This window comes from Salvia miltiorrhiza, chromosome 6 (assembly GCF_028751815.1).
Source record: "Salvia miltiorrhiza cultivar Shanhuang (shh) chromosome 6, IMPLAD_Smil_shh, whole genome shotgun sequence".
Lineage (NCBI taxonomy): Eukaryota > Viridiplantae > Streptophyta > Magnoliopsida > Lamiales > Lamiaceae > Salvia > Salvia miltiorrhiza.
In genome coordinates, this window is record NC_080392.1 from 795,248 (window position 1) to 808,151 (window position 12,904).

The window sequence follows — 12,904 nt, forward strand, 5'->3', positions numbered from 1 at the left end:
GAAAAAATATATTTTTATTAGTTGGGTGGAGAAAGGGATCCACAAAATATATTGTTTATTGGTTGAGTGGAGAAAGGGACCCACAAAGTATATTGTTTATTAGTTAAATGGAGTATTGTTTATTGGGTCCTATCAATTAAAATATGAATAAAAACTTACTAAAAATAAATAGGCCTTGAGTTGGTGGACGGACCAAAAAGGAAAGTAGGCCTTGAATTAGTGGACGGAGGAAGTAAATGATTATATGTAATATAACGAAAAAATTAATGAATTTGATAAGTCCGTTAAAAAGAATCTAATAATATGGATTATAAAACCAAAAGAACCTAATAAAATGAAAAAATTGTAATATAAACATTAAATCATAAGTACAAGAACAAAGAATATGTCCAATAGTATATATAAGTTGATAGCAAGACACAAATCACTGAAACAACCTCATTTACATTTGAAGATAAATAAAGTTTTTCCTACTTCATCTACAACTGCTATATCTACCAAAAATCAACACACCTCTCAACTTCAGCCTAACCCTAAAGAAGTAGGGTGGTTTCGCTCCGTTTCGGTGAGCCATAACCCGCCGGCCGCCATCGTTTCGGAGATGAGCAAAAGCCCTAAAGCATATAGAGATGTTAGGTTTGCCAAAAATCTTCAAAAAAAGGTCTTAATCTTAAAACATATACTATAACATGTAACAGCATATCACAGTTCTAGAATGGAAACAGTTGATTCAATGCATGCTAATAGCAACTTAAGAGCTGGAATTAACATCATATATATTCCAAGATTTTCAGCAATTCTAATCACAGCACATGCAAAGAGCTATTCAAGAAGCTTGAAGACGTTTTCGCATCAAATTTAAGGATGTGCAAGTTGTGAAGTAAAAGCAGAGGTAGTAGGTTGTACCGTAAGAAGCCCCATCTCGTTCGATGATTCACTAGTCCTCATCATTGGAGAAGTCGTCATCGCTATCTTGATCATAAATCTGATATTCTTCATCATAGGGGTCGTCGTGCATTTCACTGCCCCCAGCAGAACCAAAGGGAAAACTGCCAAAAAGATCTTGTAGATACTCCTTTGAGATATTATCATTTTCTATATCTAAATGAAGTATAGGATACCGGAGATCAGGTACGACAGGGAGTTTTATGTGATTTACTATAGCAGTTGTTGATAATTTGTAAGAAACCAATTCACGCGAGAGAACATACGAAAATGAAGCAAGCAAAGCAACACGAAGAAATGATAGCAAGGATACATGTATCTGGTAGGGAGAAGTCCCTCTCTGGATCAACCTGGAAAAAAAAAAAAAAAAACGAAGTGATTACTTTATTTGTTGCCATTGATGCAACATGCATGATGGGAGGCACATGAGCCAAGTGATTTTTTGACTCACCATATCGAGCGCCTCGTCTATATCCACATCCTCACCAAGATTTTCATCTTCCATTTCATCTTCCTCATCTTCTTTATCTTCAACTTCAACTTCGGCTTCAACTTCAGCTTCATCATTAGTTTCTTTATCTTCAGTTTCTAAAACTTCTGCAGCATGGAAATATAAAACCATAATCACAGGAGAAACCAAACGAGCAGTCGGAAATTTCATTCATTAGTTTGGTAGCCTACATAAATATGAACAAATATATTGATTAAATATCAGGACCATGTAAAAGACTTAATGTGAACATGGCAGACTACTTATCCTGGGAAGCAGCTTTCATAGTATTATTAATGTGAACTAAATAAGTATGACATATCCTTCCAAAAGAATTACAAAGAATGAGAAGCTAACTGTTAAATTACTGGTTTTATTTGAACCTTTATCAGCTTGTTTCGCCTTCTTATCCTTCATAGTAAGATGCAATATCTTCAATTTCTCGAACCGATTAGTAACAGATCTCAACAAGGATTGTGCACCACCCTCAGGATATACTGACAGAAACCTCTGAGCAACACGTAATCGCAAGATGTCAAGCATCTGTGATGTGAACCAACCTGTTTGCAGCTGCAGAAAATACCATATGTTTCAAAACCTACTCAAGCACACTAATATTTTCTCACACCCAAAAATATGACAGATATAAAACTAAAAAATAAAAACCAATATAATGAGAGAGAGAGAGAGAGAAGACATCCCCTCCAGAAGAGCTATGTATAATTATAAATACTGAAGAAAAAAGAAAACGTAATAGTAACAAAAAGCACACTACAAAAAGAACGTCAATTTTCCTGAGCTGATGATGTCTTCCTACAGCGCCTAAAAGTAATTCTCATATTTGGTAGATTTGGTCATTGTAGATGAGCTAAAAGTTTCTGAAAATTTAAAGCAAGAATATTAAATTATGTCTTAGGCATGATATCCAATTGAAGAACTACAAAAATCGCTAACAATATGTATTTCAGTTGAAGCAGAAGTTGGAAGAAAGAATATGCTTTCAGAAACTGCATCTGCGAATAAATAACTTCAGTATTTACCGAGACAAGCTTTTCTAGTTATCTTTCTGTTATAAATATTTAAACCGTGGAATCAGAGGGTTTCTGAAAAAAGTTTGCAACCATGTTCCCTTAAGAGAATACTTGACAGAGTAAACAAATCGTACGGTGCAATTTTCATGACTGGCAGGTTTTCGGATTTCTTGTTGAATATAGTCATCACTGAGTTCGAAGAGCTGCAATGAAAGTTGAGCTTTACGAGGAAAAACTCGGAATTCACAAATATCCTTCCACCTGCACTTCAATCTGTTCAAGAATGACAAGAAGAGAAGCATATTAGACGGCCTGATTGTCCACAAATGATCAAGTTGCACTGTCTAAATTAACTTATACAGTAAACAATTTTTCCTAAAGGCTTAATGGGTTTAGTTTGCTGCTATACTACACAGTAATACTACATGATTCCCACCAAGTATGCAACGGTTTCTTCCAATTTACATTGGCTGCATATCCCACCTAAATGTCTGCATGGCTTCCTCGTCGAGCCTTACATTGATTTGTCATTACTTCTAATTTGGAAAAGATGAAATTCTCATGATTCATGGCTTCCTATACTGTAATATAATCTAATATCACCACAAGAAAAGATACAAATGCCAAGAATTTTAAAGATTATACAGGCCCTTACCCGGACACCAGGTTGGTATCACAATAGCTTCTTATCGGAGGTGGTACTCGAAAGTCTGTCCTCTGATATCTAATCAAGTCACAGGAAGTTAGCACACTCAAGAGAAAGAAGTTTTAAAGTTCGATTTCAATTCTTTATCAGTACCGATTAAAAACCTTTTACACCTCTAGAATGTAGAAGATGCATGTATAACTCTAGAAACTTTTGATTACGAAACTTACATGCGAGATTCAGGATCCTTGCGGGGATCATATCCTTTTCTTATCCAGAACCGCATGAATGGCCCATTTGAGAAATAATATGCTGCCAGAAAAAGAAGCCTAGAAATCGGAGATAAATCTCGATGAGCAAGTTGAGTCTAGTCAGGGTACTTTTACTCAGCCCGAATTACAAAACAGTTGCTAAAGAAGGCACCTTTTGAGAACTCTGTCTGGGACATTCACGCCTCGGTCAAATAACCGTTCAGCTAACGAATATTTCACCCATAGTGGACGTTCTTCAAACAATTCACACACAATTGTCTGCCATTGCCATAGATCTGACTCCCTGGCTATGGATTTCTCCCAATCTACTTTCTTAGGAATCTGTAAGAATGTTAAGTCCAAACAAAAGAAGACGCTGCAAACTCAAAAGATCACATTCTGCAATCATTTCAGATTCAGTTTGTAACTCTGACAAAGGATTAAATCTAGTTAATCTGGCTAAACTTGTCCACCTTCAGCCACTGCAGATACGCCAGTATCCAAGCTTTTCTCTCCGTTTTTACATAAACTCTCGCATAAAAGTCTCTTTTGCGAAATGAAGCAATGAACTATTTTTAATTTTTAGAAATTTAAGCATGAGATAATTGTGTATATAACCACAAATACATGAATATATAAGGATATCTTTGATGTTGAAGTCAATGGCAAGACACTGGTCTATCTCCAACTGCATCAAATGAATGAAAATATTCAAAATCTCAATAGCTAAGCGGACATCTTAGAAGATACAGAAAACCAAATCTTTATCCAGATAGGAAACAACAAAGAATATAATAGGAAGGACTAATCGAGATGGTCAAAGTATTTGATGCAATTCAGCATTATCTGAAAATTATTACTCGATATACTATCCGTTACTACACATGTTTACCAGTAGAAAGTAAATATATCAGAACAGATACTGATGTAATATAAAAAGTCAAACAACTTATTTCTTCCCGACAAAGTAAGCTACCTCTGAACGCTTCTGGACAACTGTGTCTTGTTTCTTTTTCAAACTCAGATCTCCAGATGGTTTTAATCTGCAGTCACACACAATCACTACGACAGAAAACCAAAGAAGCCAAGTTTTCATAAATGAGAAGATAGATTATGAAACACATGACAATCAGAGCACTGGGCAGAAATCACATTGCGTTAGCATCCGCAGGGATCTTCGCAATGCTTTGTTTTAATTAAACAGTCGGATAGGGTCCAAGAAATCACATTTTTATGATAGAGATAGAATAACACCTAGTTCAGGCAAAGTAAAGCCCACACAAAGCAAAAGCATCTTACATTATTTTTTGTGGACGATCCTTCAATGAAAAGAGTGGTGGGACTAAAATCATTAAATCGTCCCGATCAACATTCACTGGATCAGCATTTTCTACAATGAGTGTAGAAAAAGTGAGACAAAGAAGAGCAACTCCAATTCTAAGAAAAAACTCAAATCAAGAAAGAAGCTGACCTGATTCAGGTTCTATATCAGCCAAGTTTCTTTTCTTCCTTCGAGTTGCATCAGCATGAACAGCAAGAACATGCTGATAATCCACCATTCCTTCACAAAGTAGAATAAAGACGGAATATGAATAGCATAATCAAAGGAGCATAGCATCCATGTAAGATGTGAAATAAGATGATGAATTTTGAAAATAGATCACCATTGAAGTGATATTCCTCAGATACCCTTGCAACAATATCAGCAGAAAGCTGCTCCTGAGGTCCATTGCTTATCTGCTGTTTGGCTTCTGATGAAGGCAACACAGATTCACAGTTGGGCTTGACGATATTTTCTGTAGCTTCAGTCGATTGAGAAATTAAAATATCCTCATTAAGATGAACCGGATTTGCAGATGCATGTCCAGAACGGTCAATAACATTTATCAAATCATTAACTTTCTTTTTGGAAATTTTCAACAGGAATTTGGTGCATGGCTGAAGTTCCCCAGAAGCTGGATGTGAATATGGATCTTCAGGACGAAAATACAACTCTAACTTGTTTGACTTCTCAGCACGAACCTGGAAACATAGATATTAATATTTGAATGCCAACAACAAAATAAAGTCCTTATCATATTTAATGGAATCGAAATAGTTCAACGGACAAAGAAAGCAATGAGTCAACTGCAAAACCCAGCTACCTAGCCATGCCAATGAACTTATCAGGAACCAAGCTGGACCAGGACTTACATAAAAAACCAAAAGCGGATGAATTGCTGATGAGACTACATTATTTTAGAGGCTGGCGAAACCTTAGATAAGAAGCATAAGATTTGTGCCAATCAGCCTACCATCACAATTGAGTTATCAGAGTAACGTGTCACTGAACTCTTGGAGACTTGATTTCAAAATATTGTGGGCAGTGGGGTAAATTTCAATCCTACAACGACAGTATGTTAAAAAAATTCTACCATTTTTAGCTCAAATTTAGCAACAAACTCTTAGAAGGTATCTTGAAAAGCAACAGAATTGCCAGTTTTCACACCCTAAACCTACGTCTCTAGAAAAGGCTAAAACATCGACCAAATTTAACTCTTTATCCTCTGTTACATTCCAACTAATGCTGTCCTGGCTCATCTATCTTGGAAGTCTGAAGCCATGAAGAAAAGATTGAACATGCCACTAGACGAATAAGACAGCAATTTCTAAGCATCACTTCACCTCCCCAAATGGGTATAGCCTTGTCACAAACTTTCACCAACAGGATTGAATGACAAATACAACATCTCATTTCTGCTCACGCTTACATCAGGATTTGCAAACGATGGACCACTATAAACAGGTGAATAAACTCCAGCTCAATCTCTCATACTGTGATTTTATAATTGAGCACTAGAGATTGCTATACCAACTCAATCTCTCCAATGTGCAAAATCACTCCAGACAAATGCATAATCAATAAATGTATTCCACTTTTGAAAACGAACTCTATAACACATCGAACAAAGGACGCTACTACGAACAAATTCCTCGTTTAAAAAGTCAGCTTGGAGATGCAATCTATCACTCATACCTTAAGAATCTGCTGCATTCCTCCCAGAGTCTCGATTGCACGATCAGTAGAAGAAGGATAACCAGGGTAATGAACTACAAATGCCTCTCCGCCACTGGGTAGGACACCCGAAATCGAACCATCTTCGATAACACCCATTTCTAACAAATCAAAATCAATAAACTAGAGTAACTAGGTGAATGTTAACAACGCTACTTCATAGAATCAAAAAAAAAATGAAGAAAAACTAAATAAAAAGTTCCTTGATTCAATGAGTCGAGTACTATCAGGAGCTTATAAATACTATTATCACTAAACACGTATCTAAAACTCAATAAAGTTCATGTCTTTCTATGTGATACATCAAATCAACATGATTAAACAAAGTTCTCCGTCCTCATTAAGTCATTCTTCAGTCAAATTTAAGCTTTCTGACGATTAATTCCAAACAAAAAATCAGCCTGACACTTAAATTCCGAATTTTTCAATAATGAATTCTCTTCCTTTTCAGCGAAAAAGGCAAAAAGAACGAAATATTCTTGCTTGCGAGCCATATTCCTTTAATCCGAGCAAACTCCAACCAATAACTTTATCGTAACTCACCAAATTGATCGGAAGGCGTCGGCGCACTCAGAGCTCCGCAGTTTCCTCAATTCGCCTTGCAAATTAACGGAAGAAGTAAGCAGTTGAAACCGAAGAGTGAGGCGGGTTGTATAATGGCGCGAAAGACAAGATTGAACAGAGGGAAACGAAGCATCGGCGGCGAATTCAATTGTAAGGCCGCCGCCGCCGTCGGCTGTTTGTCGAGCGAATCGGGTTGTTCAGGTATTCGATTAAGATCGGATCGGCTAGTTTATTAGTGGGCCGGGTTCGTGTCGCGTTACACCAAAATTAATTTAAATGATAAAAATAATCAAAAATCTGGAGAAATCTCAAAATTTTAATTCATTTATTTATGTAAATCAGTGAGAGCATGTGCAGCTGTTGGATTTGCTTCTTGCTTTCACATCATATATTGAAACTTGATTGTAAATTTTCGTTTCGCAAATATAATCAATTCTGGGGAAAAAAAAAATTCACCACTTAATATAGAATCTGAAAGTGACTTAATAGCAAGAAAAATGCATGCTTAAAACTTCTAAGAGCACTCCCAGCAGATCACCTAAATGCATCACTAACTCTAAATTTAGGCTAAAATAATTGAAAATGAGATAAAAAAATGCATCCAGCAGATCCCTTAAATTGGATGGGGCCTACAAAAAATTTTACACCTACCTAAATTTAATCTTAAATTTACACCCATCCTAAATTTATTTTAAGCTTATAATTAGTAGGACCCACACATAATTATTGTTTTTATGTAGAAAATAGGAGATATGGTGTATGCATTTATAAAATCAAGATCCTAATATTAAATAGGGAAGCTTTAAGGAGGAATATAGGAGCATAATTTTGAGATTTCTGCTGGAAGTGCTCTAAGTAGGTGTATTAGTATTAGAAGATGTTTTACTTATAAATTGTTTAATAACTTATAAACTTTTGAAAAATATTTGTCAAATAACCTCATTCAATATATGCATCGATCCATCACCGTCAGATACTGAATCCTTACCTCAACAATGTCATAGATTAGGTTTTGGAATAACAAATTTACCATAAACTTCGAGTTGCTTCAAATTTCTTCTTTTCTCTTCCTAACATATTTCTTACTTTCGATATGTATATCCTTCTTGAATCTTGTATCAAGAAATTTCTAACCATAAGGCGCGTAATTCGTAGCTTTAAATCTGAGTGCAGTGATCTTAGGCAAATTCTATGCGACTGCAAGTGGTTTTTTCAGCTTTGAATTTTGTGTTGTCTATATCTCGTTTTTTTTTTTTTTTCATATCCTCAACCTATGGATGACAAAAAAAGGAGTTTAAATTAAGAGTATTTTAAAATTATTATAAGGTTATAATAATAAATTGAAAATTTAATTTGAGTTTTAAACATAAGTATTAAACAAGCGATAAAGTGCAGTCTGTTGGTAAAACGCTTCTCCTCTGACCAATAGATCGGGGGTTCGAGTCACTTAGAGGGATAGAGTGTGTGAGTGTGTTTTTTTTTTGGTGATAACAATTTTTAAATACATTTATTAACCATTAATATGTCTAAGTTCAAAAAAAAATTCAGAATAAAAAATAATAGATCGGGGGTTCGAGTCACTTAGAGGGAGAGTGTGTGAGTGTGTTTTTTTTTTTTTTTTGGTGATAACAATTTTTAAATACATTTATTAACCATTAATATGTCTAAGTTCAAAAAAAAATACAGAATAAAAAATAAAAAATAATTGTTGAGAGTGGGATTTGAACCCACGCCCTTTCGGACCAGAACCTTAATCTGGCGCCTTAGACCAACTCGGCCATCTCAACTCATGTATTAAAATTATATCATACACGTATTTAACCATATGCTAAGTTTCTTGCAATATGATAACTCGAAAATAAAGAGCCTGAATTGCACTTGCGTAGAAAATATTTTAAATTAATTCGGATAGCGTAGAAAATAAATGCATTTATATCGATGTATAATTTATTATGTCTACCAAAAATAAATGTGTGAGGGCAGTGATGGGGCCAACTCATCCACAGAGTTATTTTGATATTTGTGCTTTGCAGATATCTACCATTAAGATAATGTCTCAGTCTGCTGCAAAGAAAAATAAAAAATAAAAATAAAATAAAAACTTATGAAATTTCACTTCCATGTATTAATTACTACTACTATACATTATTGGAGTAATAAACAAGAGTACAAATTTAACTGGTAATTGACCCACTGAAAATTTACTGTCACATTTGTTACTGCAGAGGGTCCCTGCGTTACTGACAACCTATCCATATTTCAGCTTTTAAATCACTTTTGTAAATAAATGAAATTTGGCTGTGCAGAGCAAACACTACTTAAAAAAGTAGCAATTTTTTGTTTGTTTTTATTTATTTATTTTAGGATAAAATAGAAATTTATTTTATTGATTCTAAAATTCTTTGGCCAGTCTCTAATTTAGCTCTTAAATCCCTTTTGCAAATTAATGAAAATTTGGCAGTGCAGAATAAACACTAATCAAGCTAGCATTTCATTTTATTAATTCTATTGACTATAAAATTCTTTGGCCAAAGTCTCTAATTTAGTTCCAAGCTTGCTTTGTGGTAAATAATGATCATTAATGTTAGAGGGTACCAATTAATTAATTAATTAAGGGCCTCAAATAAATTATAAAAATTTTATGAAGATATATAAGAGAAAATAAAATTTAATTATTTAGCACTATTGTACAAAGAAAATGATAAATGCCACTGTCTCGACAATAACTGAACAAGCAATAAAAACAAGAGTAATTTCAGGCGCTGGAAATAAAATTGAGTATATATAAATATAAATATAAATAAACATAGAAATCAATGTTCTCACATTATGAAAAGACAATTTCACTGAGGAATGGAAATAAACAGATGTCACCTGAAATCCCCATTCAAAATTAACTCGGGAATCAATGTAAATTTTACAATATTTTTTACTCCCTCCGTCCGCCAAAAGTATGACACAATTACTATATTTGGCGTCCGCAAAAAGTATTCCACTTTCCTTTTTAAGCCATGGTCCCACCATCCACCTTTATATTTTATCCTTACAAACACTCTTTATTTACAAAAAAACTCATCCCAAATTCAATCTCCACCACACATCTCAAAAAGTGATGGGACCCTTTCTCCACTACATCAACATCATCACCAATTTTATTAATCTCCGTGCCCGGCCAAAGTGCCATACTTTTGGCGGACGGAGGGAGTATTTTATAAAAGAAACATTAATTATCAAAATAAAATCTTCTGTTTTCTAAAACTAGAAAACATACACATAATTAAAAGAAGTGGATCACACAATATTAGGCATAATAAGGGGAAAAAATGGGGAGACAACATATTTTCAAGAGATAAAATATAGAAAACATGCATATGGAGTTGCCAAATGTGTATGATAATTGACAAACATTTCAAATGCAGCTATTAATTTGGCAAAAAGAGAAAAAATGGACATCTCTAAAGTTGAAAATATATTATCATTAGAAATATTTGAAGAAACCAAACCTTCTTTATAAAATGTAAACTCAATGTTGATTGTTTGCATATATAATATAAACATGAAGCAAAGGGTAATTTAATTTCGCCACAAAACCGATTGAGCCGTGCCGCCAATATCACACCGCGCCGCCGCCGCCGCCGCCGCCGTCAGAAGCCAATCCAACAGAAGAGTGACAAAGAATGAAACCCCACTTCAAAAGATTGAATCTTGTGAACAGCCATATGCTTCTCCACCGCCGCCGCCGCCGCCACCTTTCCCGCGGTAGCCCAAATCATATCTCTAAGCTTCGCTTGCTGTGAGCTCGGCCGCCACCGCCGCCGCCGGCGGCAGCAAACGCGTCAAGCAGAAAAAGATTGGTTTTTTCAGCCACCCATGTGGAAAGATGGTCTGAAAAGGTGCAATCTTCTACATTGTTGTGAAGAAGAATTTGAAATGTTAAAGAGTTGGAAAAATAGGTATTTTGGAGAAAGTTATAAGTGGAAGTATGTGTTTGAAATGGCCTTTGCCCCATCTTTTAAAGAGAAAAATAATTTTGATTTTTGAGCAACAAAAGAGTGAAAACCGGGGAGCTTTGGGCAGTGATTTTTTTGTTAGATTTGCTTACTAAAATTGATAAAATTAATTGAACTAAAAGATGACAAATTAAGTTATTAAATTACTATTGAATCCAAGATCTCTCGTAAGAGAGAATTGTCGGGTGGCTCAGCTTTGACATTTAAACTAAATCTTATTAATAATTTTATTTATAACAATTAATTTACAAGTTTTTGTTTATCTTATCTCATTGTAATGAGGCCAAATATATTAAAGGATTAATTATCACTTTATATAGTACGACGTGTGTCCGTAATATATTTGCTCCATTTTACAAATATTATCCCATATTTATCAACCGTTAGGGTTCCTTGATGTGGTCATTTAATTTTTACCATGTACGATAAAACAATGTCATTTTATTTTATTTAAAATATTTAAAATATATATAAATAAATTTCTACTAATTAAATTTTTTAATAACAAAAAGAATAATTACCCTAAAAAAAATAACAAAAAGAATAATTAAATTCTCTCTCGCTAACCCTCAAGCACTTCTTCCCTCTCTTGAAAGTTGGTCATCCGTTGAATAATTAGTATGATTGATTGATAAAAATAAAATACTATAAACTTATTTGACCATCTTATCCTTTAATTACTTAATCCTATGTTTTGTAATTTATTATATCACTTAAAGTAAATGCCCTTATAATATAATAAGTCGACATATAAAAATTAAAGCACAAGACAGACTAAGCAATTGTGTACATACATTGCACAAAGAAAAATCAATAGACACCAATTTCAAAATGAGAGAAGTAGTCACTAGTGATTGTGAAAAAAAAAGTTACCCACACATTGAATAACTTGCTAGTATTTTAGTCACTTTAGATGTAACATCAACTTTCTTTATAATTATATGTGAGGATCATATATTAATGTAATGAAAGATGTCACACAATCATTTAATGGAGAATTTGGCTCGTGCCTCCTTATTAACCTTCTTCGATGTGATTTACTGATTTTAATAAATAAAATTTCAATAACTAAATTTGAAACAAATTAACAACTAAAAGCGCAAGATCTAAATATACATCTTTAATTATTTATAACCTAGCTAGATAGGTTCCGGTTGTGAACTCTTGAAATTGATAAGTAATATGTGTATATAAAGGGATATACGTCAAATATTACTATAGAAGATCCACGTGAAAATATGGAAATTGCATGTATTAAAACAATATGGATATAATATAGGATCGTGTAAAAAAAAAGTGAACAGATATATTTTCCACTAAAAAACATTTTATACTATATCTGACAGTTTTATGCACTTGAACTAAATGGGTCTTTACGGTTAAGTTTGCCCCATTTTTTTGGTGAAAAATCGTTTGAAGTGTTTTCTTTCTGTTGATTTTATCAGTTTGGAAACATGATGCTAGCATATTCTACTATAATGACTACAACTTTACTAGCTATTAAATGAGAGATTTATTGCCAACCAGCATTGCTCTAATGACAAAGTTGAGGCACCCAAAGACTATTTTTTGTGAAAGGTCTTGGGTTCAATTTTGTGTGAATAGTGGTTCTGCCTGGGTGCGATTATTTTTTCACCTTTGTATGGTGTAGAGGTCTCGTCGGCGTGCGAGTTGGTTATTTTAAAATATAGTGACATAGTAATAAAATAGCTATTCAATTTTATCGCATTTTTTTCTTGGTTTATTTTGTAAAATGTAGATATTATAATCTTCAACCACGAAAAATATGAAATTATTTTTTTTAGAAATCGCCACCCTTATATTTTACACTTTATTCATCTATTTAATATTTACAAAAAAATCCAATCATTTAACGCATCAATTATTTTAACTTGATTTAACACATCAATTT

General features: G+C 33.9%; 1 protein-coding gene and 1 non-coding gene across 2 annotated transcripts; both read right to left on the reverse strand.

The window, feature by feature from the left end:
* Positions 1-330: 330 nt before the first annotated feature.
* On the reverse strand, positions 331-7,224 carry LOC130987660 (uncharacterized). Its single transcript, XM_057911268.1, has 16 exons — positions 6,962-7,224; positions 6,380-6,519; positions 5,028-5,385; positions 4,835-4,924; positions 4,663-4,753; positions 4,340-4,406; positions 4,008-4,051; positions 3,536-3,706; positions 3,343-3,441; positions 3,122-3,190; positions 2,601-2,739; positions 1,819-2,005; positions 1,397-1,542; positions 1,259-1,295; positions 907-1,101; positions 331-614 (listed from the first exon to the last, which is right to left on the reverse strand). The coding sequence occupies exons 2-15, from the start codon at positions 6,515-6,517 to the stop codon at positions 938-940; spliced, it is 1,800 nt and encodes a 599-aa protein (XP_057767251.1). The 5' UTR covers positions 6,518-6,519; positions 6,962-7,224; the 3' UTR covers positions 331-614; positions 907-937.
* A 1,464-nt stretch (positions 7,225-8,688) lies between these two features.
* TRNAL-AAG (transfer RNA leucine (anticodon AAG)) lies at positions 8,689-8,769 on the reverse strand. Its single transcript has one exon. It is a non-coding gene; the product is annotated as a tRNA-Leu (tRNA).
* Positions 8,770-12,904: the final 4,135 nt, after the last annotated feature.